The sequence below is a fragment of the Marmota marmota genome, unplaced genomic scaffold, assembly GCF_001458135.2.
Source record: "Marmota marmota marmota unplaced genomic scaffold, marMar, whole genome shotgun sequence".
Classification (NCBI taxonomy): Eukaryota; Metazoa; Chordata; class Mammalia; order Rodentia; family Sciuridae; genus Marmota; species Marmota marmota.
In genome coordinates, this window is record NW_025999990.1 from 43,659,596 (window position 1) to 43,678,217 (window position 18,622).

The following is an 18,622-nucleotide window of genomic DNA, read 5'->3' on the forward strand; positions in this document are numbered from 1 at the left end:
GTGGGGGGGGGGGGTGTCTGTGTGTGTCTATGCACATGCATAGATTCTAATACACGGTCACTAACCAGAAAAGATAAGAAAATCACAGTTCCCAGCAAGCCTTCTTCTAGGGGCACAGCTGAAGTGATCTGCCTTTGTTGAAAACATGTGGATTTATGTTTTCATTCAGTATGTCTTTCATTAACATGAGAAGCACAAAGAAAAAGTTTATAATATGATAAATATAAATAGAGCACTCAACTGAGAGAAACTGACAAATTTCCTTGCGATTACTAATGGAAACATTATGCTTCCTATTAAATTTATAGACACCTGTGTTTGAACAAGTACCCACTGCTTTTATGGAACTTGGAGAGAAGAGAACCTTCCATGTATGAATCTAGAGATCTAGAATAAAGTCGGTGGAAAACACTCAACCTAGAAAACGCCTCAATGCTCACAAACTTACATGAAAGGAACATGTTACCAAATGGAAAACCAACAATCGTGAGATCACCAAGATTCTGAGTAAAAGTAATGAGAGGAAGGTTTTCAATCTACCCATTTTTGCCAAATAAATTTAACATCAGGAACTAGAGGAAATAAATTTAAGATGAGGGTACAAAATATTGATTTTTGAATTGCTGGAGTAAGTAAAAGAAGAATAAGAAGACAGACATGTTAAAAATTAAAAACAGTGCCAAAACAGATGACTAAGCTTTGAATCACATCATAGATGGAAATCTCTCAACCCAGAGCTCACAAATGTAGAAATCTCATTTGAAGAGTGAAAGAAAATGAGAAACAGAAACAATTTAACATCAGAAATAAATTTAAACTGCAGAAATTCATAAATATCTCTATATTATAACACTAAAGGTAAATCTTCTCAACTCTCTAATTAAAGGACATATGCTGGCAGAATGGATTCAAAAACAAGACCAACAATATGTTGTTTGCAGAAGATTCACCCTACAGGCAAAGATAGCAACAGAATAGCCTAAAACAACCCATGAAATCATTTACTACAAACTATTTTTTTTGGGGGGGGAGGTTGAACTCAAGGGCACTTGACCACTGAGCCACATCCCCAGCCGTATTTTGCATTTTATTTAGAGACAGGGTCTCACTGAGTTGCTTAGCACCTTGCTTTTGCTGAGGCTGACTTTGAATTCTAGATCCTCCTGCCTCAGCTTCCTGAGCCGCTGGGATTACAGACGTGCACCGCTGCGCTCAGCTAGAACTTATTTGAGATCCAGACAGCTCACATTATTTGGAAAAATTTTCATAGTCAGTGTGTAATCTCTCTCTCTCTCTCTCTCTCTCTCTCTCTCTCTCTCTCTCTCACACACACACACACAGTAGATACATGAGAGGAAAATATGAATATGCATAAATGAAGTAGTGAACTTAGTTTTTGTTTCTGTTTATGGAAAATGTAGTTCTCTTTGTCTTTCCCTATTGATTAATAATGAGCATTAATGAAGTACTTTTTAGGTAGGGGCATTCCTTTACATTAATGAATCCTCACAATGCCCCAATAATGTAGTCTCCCTCATTCCATAATGTGAAAATGTATACTTAATGTAAACTTACTTCTTTAAGGTCCCTGGGACCCTCTGAAATTCTTATTCATATGCTTCACCGTTTATAGGAGGTATATTTTAGACTACCAACAGTGAAACAAACAGCAAAGTCCTCAGAACCAAATTATTTTATTGCACACTTTGTGAATTGTTTTCAATGAACATAACTGCTGTCAATCAATGGAGTGGACCAACATGGCAGGAATTTAGTCATAGCTGTGGCCGATGGTGTGCAGCACATGGAGATGGAAAAGACCCTCCAAATTTCTTTCACTGGCTTATATCAAACAAATTCTCACACCTCATCCCCAATCTGTTCAAGGGCAGGGGGGAGGCTTATGGCTCTCTTCACTTGCACAAACCAGGAAAGGCAAGTACAAAGGGGAGTCTCAACCTTATTTGGAAAGCACAGAAGGTTTGCCAATAGTGAACTTTACAACCACAGGAGAGACAGAAAGAAGGGGCAATTCCATCCGGCATGTGGAGCCCCCTATAGTATCTTTGGAAATTCTGCAGGTGGCAGGGGAAGCAACTTGTAGGGCTGGCTGATATTTTTTCTCTTATGCAAATCCACCAGTGTTTGAAACAGCTGTCTGCTTTCCATTAAATTTGAAATTCACAGAGGCAAAAGGCCATGTCTCCCTCCTCCATTGTGCGGGGTGGCCAACACATGATGGATGGTTCATAAATGTCACATGGACTAAGAATGGCATTTTCCCCAGGAGTCTTGTGTGCTTCCATAATGAGAAAATTAATACTTAGTAGGGCCAATTTACTTCTTTGAGATCATTTAAAGACTTATTCTCAGCAAGTCTATTGATGGACACCCATTTCCCAAGAAAAGGACGCTGATGAAGGCCAGTCTTCCTTGCTTTCATCTCTTCACCCAAACTCTCATTAATTCATCTCTGCCCTCTTCCCTGAGCCAGTGGGCTTCTACACCTGCTTTCTTACACTCTATTTTTCCACTACCACCTGCAGAATTTATATGTGACTCTCTAACGCCTCTTTCTTACCGCTTCCAGAATGAGGGAGACTACATTATAGGGGCATTGTGAGGATTCATTAATGTAAAGGAATGCCCCTACCTAAAAAGTACTTCATAAATGTCATTATTAATCAAGAGGGAAAGACAAAGAGATCTACATTTTCCTTAAACAGAAACAAAACTAAATTCACTACTTCATTTATGCATATTCATGTTTTCCTCTCTGTGTATGTGTGTGTGTGTGTGTGTGTGTGTGTGTGAGAGAGAGAGAGAGAGAGAGACTGACAGATGTTGGATATTTGAATCAGAAGACTAGAAATCAGAAATCTGGTCTCTTTTGTTATACACTGACTATGAGAATTTTTCTAAATTATGTAAGCTCTCTGGATCTCAATTCTGGATCTCTGATTCTACATATACTTATGACCCCTTGCGGAAAGTCTCTGATGAGGGATCATTCCCAGCATATGCATACTGAAGAGAAAATTGTTTTCATAAGAATTTTTTAAAATAACTTTTATTTCCTGAGAAATTAAAAGGGGATTCTAAATGCTGGCGATAATTAATAAAACAGTCAAAGAGATAGACTTTGTTTTATTCATCTTTGCATCCTGGTTCATGGCACATGAAGGCATCCTATGAATGTATTAATATTGTATATTTCTCCTCAATTATTTCCAAAAGCAATTTAACAATATGACTTCTGTTAAGTCATGAGGTAGAACACTCACTACATCTCGATATTCCTTATCAAATGGTACAAGTAAAGTGATAAATAAGGAAAATTTTCTCTAAAAAGCACAAAATAAGACATACAGATTTTTTTTTTAACTAGAGGGAAAAATACAATTATCTCTCACCTCTATTTCTATTGTAGCTTTGAGCTTAAATGTTAAAGATATAAAAATGTCAGCAATTAGGGGCTGTAGCTATAGCTCAGTAGCTCAGTAACAGAAAAAGCCCCAAACTCATCCCTAGAGCCCCCCCAAAAGTAAACACATACCAGCAACGATCTTACTTATTCATTTTCTTATTTTACAGAATAAGGAGAACTTGTCAAAAAGATTATTTTCAATATTAGATAAGGGATGGGGGGATGTAGCTCAAAAGTTTTAAAGCACAGTAGCACATACCCATAATCCCAACTACTCTGGAGGCTGAGGCAGGAAGATCGTAAATTCAAGGCCAGCCTCAGCAATTTAGTGAGACCCTATTTCAAAATAAGAAGGGGTGGGAACGTCCCTCAGTGGTAAAGCACCCCTGGGTTCAATCCCCAGTATCACACCACAAAACAACAAAAACAAAACAAAACTTCTGCAGCACAAATAAATATTAGAGGAGATCTTCAGGCTGTGTAAGAATGCAGCCTAGATTTCTACCAGAACTTATCCAGACCACTGTGTTCAATTCTCCTATTTTTTTCTGACAGGTCTGAATTCCTCCTCTTCTGCAGCATGTAAAAGAAATTGATCCATGAATGAAAACATTCATACTTATTAAGAAAAAAAAAACTACTCAAGGATATAAAAAGAGAAGCTTGTATGAATGAGAGCCAAATTTCAGAATTCAAAAGCCTATAAGAATGAAAAATGAAATATCAGAAGCAGCGGAAAATATAGTGATGACTCAGAACAAGAGGCCAATTTTGCAATATTTGGTGTGGCAAGAGTTGTATTCATTAAGATCTGAGACTCTATTTTTTTTTCTTCCTTTTTTAGTTCCTTTTCTGGGAGGAAAAAAAAAAAAAAGTTCCTTCAAAAATCTGCTTAATGCTAAAGAGAATATTAAGTTCCGGAAAACAAAATAAATTTCATTCACTCATTCACTTCCCTTTCACACTGATTCCTTGTTTCTGAAGTGTTCTCTTCTTATAAACTATGCACTCTTGTATCCTATGAGTTTGTCTCTTTTTATGATAAAATTATAAACGTTTTGGGGGGGATGGGTACTGGGGATTGAACTCAGGGGCACCTGACCACTGATCCACATCTCCAGCCCTATTCTGTATTTTATTTAGAGACAGGGTCTCACTGAGTTGCTTAGCACCTCAATTTGCTGAAGCTGGCTTTGAACTCACGATCCTCCTGCCTCAGCCTCCTGAGCCACTGGGATCACAGGCGTGCACCACCACACTCAGCTAAAATTATAAACCTTTTAAAAGTAAACTTACAATTATTTCGTGAAACATTGAATTTTCAAATGTGTTATGTAAAACATGAATATTTTTAACAAGTGGCACAAATTATAAATAATAATGTATTGGATTATAATTATGGTGTTACTTAATATTTATAGTATAATTTAATATGGAATTCTAAATATACTAACACTATACTACATATTATGCATATTATTAAGGTATATGCTAAAATAATAGCCAGGGGATTGTAATTGCTCAACAAATATTGCATCCTACAGGACTGGCCCAAAGCAACCAGAGTCAGCCCACTCCTTTTGTCCAGAACTAATCTGAGAAAGGACTGAGACTCCATATTGGTTAGGGAGGTAGGTGAGGGCAGGCCAACTCTGGGCCTTCTGGGAAAGCTTCTTTGCTCCCAAAAAAGAAGACATGCGCTGGGGATATAGCTCAGTTGGTAGAGTGCCTGCCTCACATGCACAAGGCCATGGGTTCAATCCCCAGCACCGAAAGAAACAGAAAAAAAGATGGCCTTGTGGCCATTTATGCAGAACTTTCCAGGTGCTAGGCCCTGCTCTAAGTATTAACTCATGCAGATCTCACAATAGCCCTCCAGCAGATACTAGGAAGTAGGGACACTGGGCCCCAAGAGGCTGTCTTGTCCAGACCTACCTTCCAGCCCAGTGGCAAAGCTGGGAGTGAATGTGGTTCTCTCAGCCTCGGTGCCATACCTCTTTGACAGTTGTTCTTACTCTTTAGTACACTCCCTTCCTGAAGTATATTTTTTTTGCTGGTGGCCACCATGCCCTTAAAAAAAAGATTGCAATAACATAGACTCTTCTGATATTCCCTGAACAAATCACAGGCATGATGCAGAGCAGAAAATACAGGAGAGAGAGGATGCTGGGGAAGGAGAATGAGCCAAGAGTGAGAATAAGAGGTGAGGCTTATTAACAGCCCCAGTTGAGTGCAGAGCTACCACCCACCTGGCCCTTATCCTTGCCATCTCACAGAGGAGAGCGAGGCATGACTTGACAAGGGGCAATTCTAGCACGTGACCCAGGACTGCCTGTCCTAAAGCTGCCTCCTGGCCACCTGCTGTGCTCTGGTCAGAACACGAAGGACACCAGAGGGAAAGTGAGAGGAGAAGATGCTCCATCAGCACAGGACTTCGCTGAGGGCCAAGATCTTTCCTCAAAACCCACAGCCCTAGGACAGCGTTCCCTTCCTGGGGGGCCTCCAAATGAATAACTCAAATCTGTTAAGAAAGTTTCAGAGGTCATCTGTTTTCAGTTGCCCGGGGTTGCTACCAAAAGGAATAACTCTTTCCCACCCAACCCCCAACACACCAACACTGGAAACCACCTAACCTCTTCATGCTGTCCTCGCAGAAAATGGCTGAGATTTTTTTTTCCCTTTAATTTTTCCAAAAATAAAAACAAACCACATTCGGCCTCAACTCAATTGTTGGAAAAACAAATTATTCCCTCTCTTCTCCCTCCCGCACCCTCACAAGGATTCATCAGTGAATAAAAACCAGGGATGGGGTGGTGCAGGGGAATGATACTTCAAATGGTTGGAAAATTCAGGGCACAATACTACATTTATTGTGAAACTCTGACATAAATATAAGACCACGTGTGAACAGCTGCTGATTTACTCCATGCACATCTATGATCACACTTACTTTCCCCTCAAAATCTCAGGGGACTCCAGGAAGAGGACATGTCTGTGTGCTTCTCAGTCCTGGGGAATAGTGGAAAAAAATATTGGGTTTTGGATTTGTTTTGTTTTCATATTGGGATTGAATCCAGGGCCTTACTTAAGCTAAGCATGCCCTCTACCACTAAGCTACATCCCCAGACCCCCTGAAATCAGATTTAACCCAAATATCTACCATGCCACTCACTCTCAGGAACTTCAGCTTCCTCATTTGTAAAGCAAAATCCTCAGCTTCTTGGTTTTAGGAACCCTGACTTCCTGCCTGGGAGCAGAGGCCAGATGAGCTATTCCACGAATCCCCTTCAAGGCAATTTTGCCTGCAAATCTCTTGGTGTCAACTTCTCCATGTGCCATTTGACGCCCAATTCTTATTAAATCAGAAATGCCAAATCTATTAGGATTTGCAAAACTCCATCAGTAAAACCTTCCCGTTAAGTGATGCTAACAGCTTTGAACATTTCAAAAGAAAGCCTACATAAAAGGGTATCACGTCAAACTCTTGCCCTCCCTTGATCTCCCAGGGTCAGTCCTTCGCCTCACGTCTTCCCCTCTCCACTTAAGAGATGTCTGGGAAAGGTGCTGCTCAAAGGACAGCCTCACACTGGGCATATTCAGTCCTTCCCCACAGGAAATGATGGAAATCCCTGGCATTCTCATCATGGAAGGGCAAACTCGGCTAGTGTCAGTCTCCCAAAGGGCAAAGGGAGAGGGATGCCTGCGGCCCTTCTTGTTACTGGAGTAGGTGGCTTCTTAATGGTATTTTCTCCAAATCCAAAGATGAAGCCAGGCTTCTGGGAAGAGTCCCTGGAGAGGAGAGACGGGCAGCCTGCCTTCCCCAAGCCCGAGCAGCCAGAGGTGAAAGAATCCAAGTGTTCATCTTAAGCAGCTTCCCAAAGACAGTTTGGCACCCTCTTGGTAAACACTGGTCCTCTCTGTATTAGGCCGGGATGTAGTTCAGGGGTAGAGGCTGGCTCAGCATAGAAGGCCCAGGTTCAAACCCTGGCATCACAAACCAGACAAAACAAAAATCCTCTCCACATTGAAAGTAGGCATTCACCAGGTGCCTCAGAATGAACCTCTCTTTCCAGATATATGGCTAAAGCATAAATGTGTCGTGATTTTTTGGAAGCCTAAATGGTCCTCTATGCTTTTAGATATTCCATTTCTTTAAATCTCTTGGCAAGAAACAGCTCAATGACTAAATGAGGAATGTTAAAGTTTTGTGTGTTGATCTCCTTGGAGGATGGGTTTGGAAGGAGAGTATGGTGATGGGGAAGAGTGAGATCAGAACATGGCGGACATATTTCTGAGGCTGCTTCAACATGCCCTGCATTGTGTGGACTAAACTGCTAAAAAAATACTCTTGATAAGCTGGGTACAGTGCACACCCATGGTCCTGGCAATTCAGGAGGCTGAGGAAGGAGGACCATTTTAACGCAGGAGTTCAAAGTCAGCCTCAGCAACATAGCAAGACCCTGTCTCTTTAAAAAAAAGAGAAATTAATTTAAAAAAAAAATATATATATATATATATATACACACACACATATGTAAGTATATACACATATGTATGTATATATATATATTCTCTTCCTAATCTGAAATTATTTTTCAAGGAAAAGAAAAAGCCACACTTATTTGAAGTTATAGCAATAAAAACCCTGTGAAGTTGTGAAAAATATTGAAGAATGTACTTCAAAGAACATACTTACCGACCTTTATAGGAAAAGGCATCTGATTTTGCCCCCTTTGGAACTGTAACCCCTAAATTATTTCCAGTAGTTTCCTTAGAACATTTCTACTTTGTTTTTACTGAATACTCAAGTTCTTCTCCATAGAGCATACTTCCTTTCATTTTTTTGTTACTGTTTCAGTTTGCAATTTTTCAGCTCTTTTTTTCATAGCCATTAATAATCCCTATTCCTGAGCCCCCAAGGAAGCAATTTTATCCAAGTTTTGTTTGTCAAACACAAATAACAAATGTTTCCAGCTGCCCACAGTTGCTCACTGTGAACCCTTAAATCTACTTGTGATTTTTTTCAGGCTGAACCATGTATCTCTTGCCCCTTCATCATTCCAATTTGGACATCTATTATTATACCAGATCACAATCCAAAAAAAAACACTGGAGAACCCACTGGGACCAATCAATGAAACAAAGTCAGTCTAGTCACCCCCCAGCATAGACAGGGGTCAAGCAGGCTCCAGAGAGAGAGCCCAGGGCACCCAAGGTGATGCTGACTATCTACCTATATGCTAAGTTGGAAGCCATTGAGGTATTTCAGAATGACCTGTGATATTTTTTGAAGAAAGCAGTAACTGGGAAAGAAGTAGAACAGTATCGTTGTAGTATATCATATTTTGTAGATGGAAAATAAAAATTAACAGACTTCATGTTCCAGAAAAGGAACTCTGCCAAATTGTAACCATAGTTACACCTCAATTAGCTCTGCAGACTCAGGCCAAGAAATGCTGACCCATAAAGCCTGATTAAAGCTTGAAAATGCTCACTTAATTAACTCTTCAAAGTTCCCCCTTCTTGAAGCTTTTGACACAGGAACAAATTAGTGGCAAAACCATCAGACTGAACTCTTATCTCTTTTTCAGACACCTGCCCAGAACTCTGAGAACGGGGCTAACAACTTTGACATGTGGAGAAACCAAAGAAAAATAGAAGATCTGGTTACCGCTAAAATGCAATAATAATGGGGCAGGGGTTGTAGCAGAGCGCTTGCCTAGCATGTGTGAGGCACTGGGTTTGATCCTTAGTACCACATAAAAATAAACAAATAAAATAAAGGTATGCTGTCCATCTACAACTACAAAAAAAAAACCACATTTTTTTAAATAAAATGCAATCATGAGTCCATGAACAACAAAGGGGATGATTATACTAAAATAATACAATACCATGCTAGATCACTAGAGAAGATCGTGATCGCTCTTTATGGTAACACTATGCTGAATTTTAAAAAGCACAGCCTTGACTTTTTATACCAAATGCTTCTGAATAACTATGTATGAATAACTTTGGAAAAGAAGCCCACCCAGTAACAATTTGCTAAAAGAATGGCCCTCTTGTCTTGAGAATTAACCCCTGCTTCCTCAGTAGGCTAAAATCAAGTTGCATTTATTGTATTTGCATAAACAAGACATATCTAGAATTAGGCAATAACTAAACCCTCTGAGTTATGGAGTCTACTTTTGAAAAAATATAAGCTACAATATGACCATATTCAAAGTAAATCACGTCTTCATTCACATCTCTTCAGAATGAGGTTTCAGGCCTGTCACACTGATATTCTGCAGTGTGGCTGCACCAAAATGTCTGGAGAGTGCTAAAAGCCCCATATCCCAGGAATGATCATACAGCCTTGTGTTTTTGTAGTGCAGCACCCTCAAAGTTCCTGTCCATTGGGTATCTCTTAGCCTCACCAAAGCCCTGTGAGGTAGACTTATCTACCTTAGCATGTGTCATTCTGCTTATTGGGCAAATGCAGCATGTGAGGCTCACAGAGTTGAAATAACTGGTTTCAAGTCACAAGGGAAATTAAATGCAGAGCCCAAAGGGCTGCCCCACCTCTGGACACCTTCCACTTAATACCTTACTACCAACCTTCTGCATGGAAGGGACTTGGTCTTCCTTCAATGGCTGAAGTTTAGCCACACCTGGAAGAATGGGTTCTTGAGCTCAGCTGGACTCAATGATCAGATCTGACCTCTTTTTAGGAACTGAAAATCTATTTACCTTTCTGAAGAACCAGGCCCAGAATCGTAGGTCCTGTAAAAGTGATCAGACCCCCTCATGGGGCCAGATTGGGTGCCTGGCTCACTTTAGGGTTCTTGAGCTGCAGGATATTCCTCAGGGACACAGAAGTTGAGAGGTCTGAGAGTTAGATCTTCTAACCCCAGCTCCAGCTAACTCACTTGAGCAAGGACTTCCTCTATCTGAGCCTCACATCACTAATCTGGAAAATTACAGGCTAATTTAAATAATTGCAAAGGTTCTTCCTAGTTCTACCAAAGTCCAATGCTGGATATTCATCTCTGCCCAGAAACATAATCCTTTTACATTCTACTCCAAGGTTTCCCTTTTTAATGTCAGCCCCCTCTTCTATTTCTACAAGTTGGTATCATTTTATTCATGCCTCTCTGTTTATGCTCTCCAATATTTCCAAGTTATCATGTCTCCTCCGGGTCATCAGTTGGCAATTTCCATGCATCCTTTAACTCCATAAGTTAAAACCCCTTCAGCAATGTACTATTTTTTGTGTGTGAGTGTCTTTCTCTCCAAATCCCCACCCATCTAGCTAGTAATATGGCCATGAAATTTATTCAACTTTTCAAGACACTTATTCTCTTTTTTCTTTGTACTTCCATTTTCCAAAATATATAAACATCTCAACACTCACTTTGCCTTCTTTTGACAAGTGTGCTCTTCCTCTTTGTTTCTGCCTTTCCGTGTTTTCTTGTGGGGGCTGTTTTCCTTTGTCTTTCTTGGTTCTATCTTCACTCCTCCTGCCACCTTCAGTGACTCCCCCCAGTGAAAAGCACAACTACACAGGGTACCAATCCAGGGACAAGAATGGTATAAAGAGATAGGAGTATACAGGAGGGGAGAGAGGACTGGGCCCGGCCACTCTGCCAAGACATGAATGGAGAAGCCATGGGCCTGGTGCCACTGCAATCCCATATTAACCGTCCCCCACTTTGTTTTCCCAGAATGAGAAGTAGAAGTATATTTCCAGAAGGAGAAATGCTAAAACAATGAGGGAGCCAGAGCAGCTGGTGGTTGTTAACTTTAATCAAAGTCCAGCCAGGGTCTGTTTTTATGCAACAGGAAATAGATTCATTATCTTTCATAGTCTTCTCTCTCTCTCTCTCTCTCTCTCTCTCTTCTCTCCTCTCTATCCTTCATTATTTCTGGCTAAGGCATAGAAATAAGCTGGTCAGAATAAACATCATTTCTCTTAAGCTTTCCTTTAAACTACAGCATTTACTTGCATTTCAAAGCCAAACTGCAGAGTCTGAGAAGCCTGATCCAAGCAAAGATTACCATCTGCAGCAGCCCAGGAGGCAGAGCAGCAAGTATTAGTTCCCAACGGCTGCTGTAACAGATCACCACAAACATGGCGGTTGAAACAATACAAATTTCTTCTCTCTCTGTTCTGGAAGCCAGAACTCTGAAATCAGCTTCAGTGGACAAAAATACAGGTGTTGGAGGAACAGCTGTTGCTCTGGAGGCTCTGAAGGAGGAATCTATTTCCTTGACTTCTTCCGTTTCTTGACTCCAGGGCCCTTCCTCCTCCTTCCGAGCATGTCACTTCAATCTGTACTTCCATCATCACATCATCTTCTCTCAAGCTCTTCAATTTAATGCCATCTGCAAAAAGTCCTTTCTGCCATATAAAGTAACATTCAGGTGCTAGGAATCAGGTGTTGATGTTTGAGGAGCCATTACTCAGCCTACCCCAAAGCACATGTGTGTGGCTGGGTTTCTGGGAAAAGTCCCCCCACCCCTTTCTCATCCACAAATACAAAGTAATGACCACAAGGCCTGAGCCACAGGGGGACACAGCGAAGAAGATGGATTCTAAACACCAACATGGAGAAATCCCACGTCTCTTGCTCCTGTCTTGTCACAGATTTACCTTTCCTGTCACATTCGGCTAATAAGCTGCCCGTTTCGTATCCAGCAGGCGCATAAACATCCCATCACTCCCCCATGCCTCGGCCATCATCCGCCTGTTACATAGAAACTCAATTTCCAACCAAAACTGAATCTCAGTACCACAAATGTTCATGTGTGTCGAGGTCCCTCAATGATCCTGTTATTTGTAACAGTCTCTGAGGGTCAAATACTGTGTCCAGGACTGAGGCCAGGAGAAGGAATGGGGCTTTGTTAGAACTTACCAAACCTCTTGTAACCGAAGGACTGCACCTCCTCCTCCTCTGCGAAGTCGTCTGTAAAAGAAAAGACAAAGCTTTAACCTTGGCAAAGGGCACACAGCACCTGGTGGACCAGGACTCAGGGCTCTGATCACAACCAGCTCCACCCTCCCCTTCACCCCCCAGGCCCATCACAGTGGCTTTCCTGCTGCTCCCAGGTCACCTCAGACTTCCTAAGAAGGGGCCTGGGGACTCTGAACCAGCTGTTCCCACTGCCTGGATTGCTCTTCCTCTTTTCTTTTTTCTAGTTCTGGGGACTGACCCCAGGGGCACTTAAAACACTGAGCCACATCTCTAGTCTTTCGAGACAGGATCTTGATAAGTTGCTCAGGGCCTCAGTTGAGGAAGCTGGCTTTGAACTTGCAAACCTCCTGCCTCCGCCTCCCAAGTCACTGGGATTACAGACATGTGCCACCATGCCAAGCTATCTTCCTCCTTCCTTCATGGGTCTTTTTCCAAGTCAGACCTCAGCTAAAGTGTGACTCCTTTAAGATGCCTTTCTGGACCACCCAGCCATTTCTCATCATAATGCCTTATTTCAGTATCACTCTCTGATAGTGTCCTCCTGACTTTATATGCATATTTGCCTTTTAGTTTATTATTGTCATCATAATTCCCGTGAGCAGAAACTTTTTTTAAAGAGTCACATGATTCTGCAATCTGTATATGGGGTAAAAATGGGAGTTCATAACCCACTTGAATCAAATGTATGAAATACGATATGTCAAGAGCTATGTAATGTTTTGAACAACTAATAAAAAAATAAAATAAAGATTCTTGATCCTGTAAAAAAAAAAAGAGTCACATGAATAAACCCCCAAGTCCTAGAATAGCACTTCTCACAGAGCAAAGGCTTAATAAATGTTAAATGGCTAGGCGGGGAGGGACATGCCTGCAATCCCAGTAACTTGGTAGGCTGAGGCAAGGAGGATCCCAAGTTTGAGTTCAGTCTCTGCAATTTAGCAAGACCCTGCCTCAAAATAAAAAATAAATACAAAGGGCTAGGAGTATAGCTCAGTGATAAAGTGCTAGAAGGCTCACTTCCCAGTACCAGGAAAAAAAAAATGTTGAATGAAGGATCAACTCTTCAAAGGGTTATCTTATCTATTAAGTAGATAAGTTAAATTAAGTTATCTTATCTTTAAAGCTCTCCTTTTCAGATGTCTGGGCTCTGGAGTCAGAGCTTCCACCTATTATCACAGTGCTTCAGAAGCCCAGTATAACTCCTGCAATGACAGCCACACCCTTTTCCACTGTCCTGTTGAGTAAATGGACCCAACCACATAATTGCCAGTAAATGCACTTTAACACATAGGCCCTCTGTGGGAATTCCTAAATGTAGAACCACTGTGAAAACTAAAGAGATGTTATCTCAACCAAGCTTCCTGCCAAAAGGTGTAAATTGGCCCTCCCAATGTGGACAGGACACCATTCCTCACCACTGATAAGGAACTTCCCGATTTACAGTCCCACCAGGTGTGGCTCTGCAAAGGGCAAGCACTATGCAGATACAATTTCATATTAATTGTGCAATGAAGAGACAGTTTTGATGACAAGTAAGAGGTGTCAGGCCAGGTCTTCCCAGGAGGCCCTGACCAAATCAGATGTTCTTCTCTTACAATAGGGTTATATCCTGATAAACCCACTTTAAGTTGAAAATATCAACTTACATGTAAGTCAAAAATTCCTTTAATACAACTAACCTACCCAACATCATAGCTTAGCAACAGTATACCATATTTGCTGTTTCCCCTCATGATCATGGGACTTACCACGAACTGGGACTCATAGCTACTGACCAGCCTCATCAGAGAATACTTACTGGACTGCATGTCACCTAGCCTGTATTTCAAATTTTGAAATATGATTTCTATGGAATGTGTATCATTTTTCACCATTGTCAAGTTGAAAAACTATTGAAAAATCATTAAGTTCAATAATTATAAATCAGAGACTCTGTATTCTTGAGTTGGCCACTGTTACTATTCAAGCTTTCAGCCTTCTCCCTGTGGGCAGGTCAGCTCGGGGGCATGGATCCAGCTCTCAACTATGGGTCAGAGACTGCTTCAGAGATGAGGTAGGTCATGGTCCTTCTCTCTAAAACGTGACTGACTTTCATGAAATCTCACGCAGAGAGAAACTAAGCTTCTGTGATAGTCTTTTCCAACCCCCAAACAGGCCCTGGCTATATTTGAACCTCAAAATGTTATGGAGAACCCATGATGTGTGGTATCTATAACACAAGGGAGAAAAATGGTTTGCTATAGTGAGTTATAAAAACACACGTGAGAGAGCAATTATTTCTAACGGAATGGAGAGGTTTGATCATCTTTGTGTTTCATCGTTGTGTCCTTCTGCTGAGGACAGGGAAGAGATCTCAATTTGGAATCTTGAAAGCCAGGCATTTATAATCAAAGTGGTCTTCTCATGACAGAGATTAGAGCTTTAGTTCTTTCTGCATGGAAAACAAGAGAATAGCTCTTTTCTTGCTGTCTTGGTGACTGGTTAGTTCAACAAACACAAATCAAGCTCTTACTCTGTCTCTGTTTTACTTAGTAATCAAATTAATGGCTGAGGCCTGGTCTATTCTCAGTTAAAGAGAAACCCTTATCTGCTACTTCTGCTTGGAAATCCATTCATTTGTTTATTCATTCACTCAGTACATGTGGTTGTCCCTTAGCATCTTCTGGGTACCCACAGATACTTAAGTCCCTCATAAAACAGTACAGTATTTGCATGATACTACACATACATTCTCCTGCAGACTTTAAATCATCTCCAGATTGCTTACAACACTTAACATGATGTAAATAACTGCTATGCTGTATTGTTTGGGGAATAATGACAAGAAGTCATTAGATTTTTAGTACAGATACAATATTTTTTTAAGTATTTCAATCCACAGTTGCTTGAATTGAAGAATGCAAAACCTGCTGACATAGAAGGCCAACTGCATATGCTTCAAACCTAGCCAAGTCAGTGAGAGGCCACCCAGGCGTCAGCTCTCCCTCAGTCTGAAGCCCCTCCACCACCACATCGCCTCGGCAACGGGAACCACTCACACTGTGGGCCAAGGAAACATCACTGATGGTTTCATAAAAAAATTAATAAGAAGAGCAGGTTTATGCCACACCCCCAATAGCAAACAGCTCAAAAATTTCCCATTAGATGTTTCTGTTCCCCCCCCCAGAGCTTCTTTCAAACAGGGCTGCCATTGGTTTATTTGTTTGTTTGTTTTCTTTTCCCTTTCTGAAATTTTTCCCATGCAGTATTTAGCCCAACTGACTCCTCTCTCCTTCCTGAAACTTCCCTGGGAACTGAAATTTCTCACATTTTTGTTATTAAAGCAGTTCAGTCCTGCCTCTACGTCCTTCTCCAAATTAGTATCCTCAAGCCCACTAGGGGCTCAAGGAAACAATGGCCTAACTGGCCACCCACCCACATGAGGACTCACAGAGGGTCCCCTGGCTTCTTGCCTTACTGTCATCCCAAAAGGATTAGCCATTTTTTTTTAACAGCTACTAAAGAAATAAATTTTTAAAAAAATGTCTCCATCTCACCCACATCTAAAGTAGATGGAAAATCATGAGATGTGAGGAGTACCAAAGAAGTACTACAAATCACTTTTAACTGGGAGTCTCAGGAAAGGTCTTGTAGAGAAATATTTCTTAAATGAGTCCTTCTCCATGTTTTTCTTTGAGTGTGGAGAAGGGCAATTAGAAAATGATATATACTAGATCTCTACCTTGGAAGTTCATAATCGTTTTTTGAACTATTTGAGATTCTAAGAAGGGTTAAAAAAGGGTGGAGGGGGGACTTGCTTAAATTTGTTTTATGCAATATTCTCAAATGTTGATTCTAGAATCCTGTTTCTTATCCTTCAAAGTTAGGACGGTAGAGGTCAGATTGTTTGTCAGCTTTTAGTCACTGTAACAAATATCTGAGATAACCAACTTGTAAAGAAAGAAGGTTTAGTTTGACTCGTGGTTTCAGCGGTTCCGGTTCATGCTCCATTGAGTCTGTTGCTTTTAGGCCTGTGACAAGGTTGCATAATCTGGTGGGGAGCTTGTGGTGAAGCCAAACCACTCGACTCCTGCCCAAAAAGTAAAAAACTGAAAATTGAAGAGACCAGGACCTCACAATCCCCTTCAAGGTCATGCCCCCAAAGACCTAAAATCTCCCGGTAGGCTCTACCTCTTACAGTTTCCACTCTCTTCCAATATTGCCAAGCTGGGGACTAAGCATTTAACAGGTGGGACTTTGAGGAACATTCCAGACCCAAACTATACCATTTGGTATATAGTTCATTAGCTGAGCTGCCCTGTCAGAGCCCAGGGTCAATTTTTTTCTAGCTGCTCAGTTAAAAAGCAGTCTAAGTCAGGCTGATGGTAGGGTTGGGCTTTGGATGACTTCAGGAAGAAAAAATGGGCAAAAGCTCATGGAGCTGGTGATTGCAGAGACAACCTAGATCATGGTTCAAAGGCCACAGGAGTTGGAATGAACAGTCAGCGTTCCTAGCAACTGAGCATTTTGGAGGGCAAAAGGCTATGGTGGAGCCCCTAACCACTGACAGACAGGTTTCATTTATGATATAAAACCCAATAAATATTATGCACATTGTTGTATTCTGCAAACCTTTTCCTCACACTGTGTGGACCCAAGTTAAGTGTGTCCCAGATTGTCTTTTTAATATCTGGGCCTACAAAGGTGACACACTCAGGTGAGGATTTTCTTTGGAGCCCAGTCTCCTCAGCAACTTGCCATTCTCCAAAATTTGTCTCTGAGAGTCAAAGCCACCTAATCTGTCACACTCTTGTACAGACAAGGAGCTGGATACAATTTCAGCCTCTGAGTTCTGCAGAGGAACCATAACTTGATCTCTGCTTCTGACAGCAGTTTGTCTGTGGGGAAGAAGCAACTTTCACATATTAAACAACAAAAACAGTGTTTAAGTTTTCTATCTTGGCTTCCACCACTGTACTTCAGCATTTTTGCTTTAATACCTATGAGCTATACTATAATTTGCTTGCCTATTTTGAAGTATGTTACTTTTATTTATTTTTACTTTCCTTAGTAACTGGCACAGAACTACATGGGCCAGAGCCTGTGATGGAGAACACTAAGCAGAATTCTCTGGTGATTTATTCTTAAAACCTTGCTATTTCAGTGGACCATGAGTTTAAGCAAAGTTAGTTGGCTTGGAGAGTTAAAGTCATACAGATTTAAATGTCCTAATCAGTCTGTGGACCAAGTGTTGGGATCGTTTTGCAGTTCTGTTTCTGACTCCGTCAGTTGGAAAAGCCATTTGAAACCAGGGAATCTGTCACATAGTATCTCAGCAGCAAGCATACTCATGGCACAGGATAGGCACACAATAGTTACTGAAAATTAGGCAAAGTAGAAATATCCATGTCTCTACCTCTCTTGGTAGTTCATAAATTTTCCTCTTCCTCTTTTTGTACACCTGCCAGTTGGGAGAAGATAAAAGATAAGTACCTACTGAATGTCAAGCACCTCACATTTTGCTACGTTTCTCTGAACAGAGGGAACTTCTTTTCTTCTCCAGTGGAAAAAAACTACAGGAGAAGTAACTGAGCCACATTTTCAGTCCTGGAGGACATGAGCTTCCAGAAAAAAAGGGTCCATCACTGTCCAGCACAAAGAAAGGAAAAAGAACCACTCTAAGGCTCATCATCATAAAATTCCTGAACACTGAGGACAAAAAAGAAAATCCTAAAAACTCCCAGGCAGGGGGAAAAAAAAACAACACTTATAATGGCTGAGATAAACAAACAAAAGAAAAAATAAGCAAATACAACATAAGCACATCACTGGCATCAGGGGTACCATTTTTTTTTTTTTCTTTTTGAGACAGAATCTCACTAAATGACCAAGGCTGGCCTCAAACTTGGCGATTCTCCTGACTCAGCCTCCTGAGTCACTGGGATTACAGGCCAATTCCATTTCCTTCCCCTCGGATCTGGTTGGGCCCTGTGACTTGCTCTGGCCCATGGAAAGTGGCAGAAATGGCTAAAGATGACTTAGGAGCTAGGTCTTGGAAGACTTCCGGCTTCTATTTTCATAATCCGGGCAGCTGGCAAGCCATGTGAAAGTCTGACTGTCCTGCCAGACAAGAGGCTATCAGAAGAGAGAGAATCCCTGGAAAATGAGAGTTTCTGCAGGGAAGGACACACCGGCAGCCCTCAGTCACTAGAGCCATCCCTGGTGACTCTCCAGACACAGCAGTGACACCACATGTCCA

General features: G+C 41.2%; 1 protein-coding gene across 1 annotated transcript in view; it reads right to left on the reverse strand.

The window, feature by feature from the left end:
- The window catches only part of Colec12 (collectin subfamily member 12), a 184,393-nt gene that overhangs the window by 151,544 nt on the left and 14,227 nt on the right, over positions 1-18,622 (reverse strand). Inside the window, exon 2 of the mRNA XM_015482504.2 lies at positions 12,325-12,375. Within this exon, the coding sequence (XP_015337990.2) occupies positions 12,325-12,375 (51 nt within the window). The remainder of the gene's footprint in view (positions 1-12,324; positions 12,376-18,622) is intronic.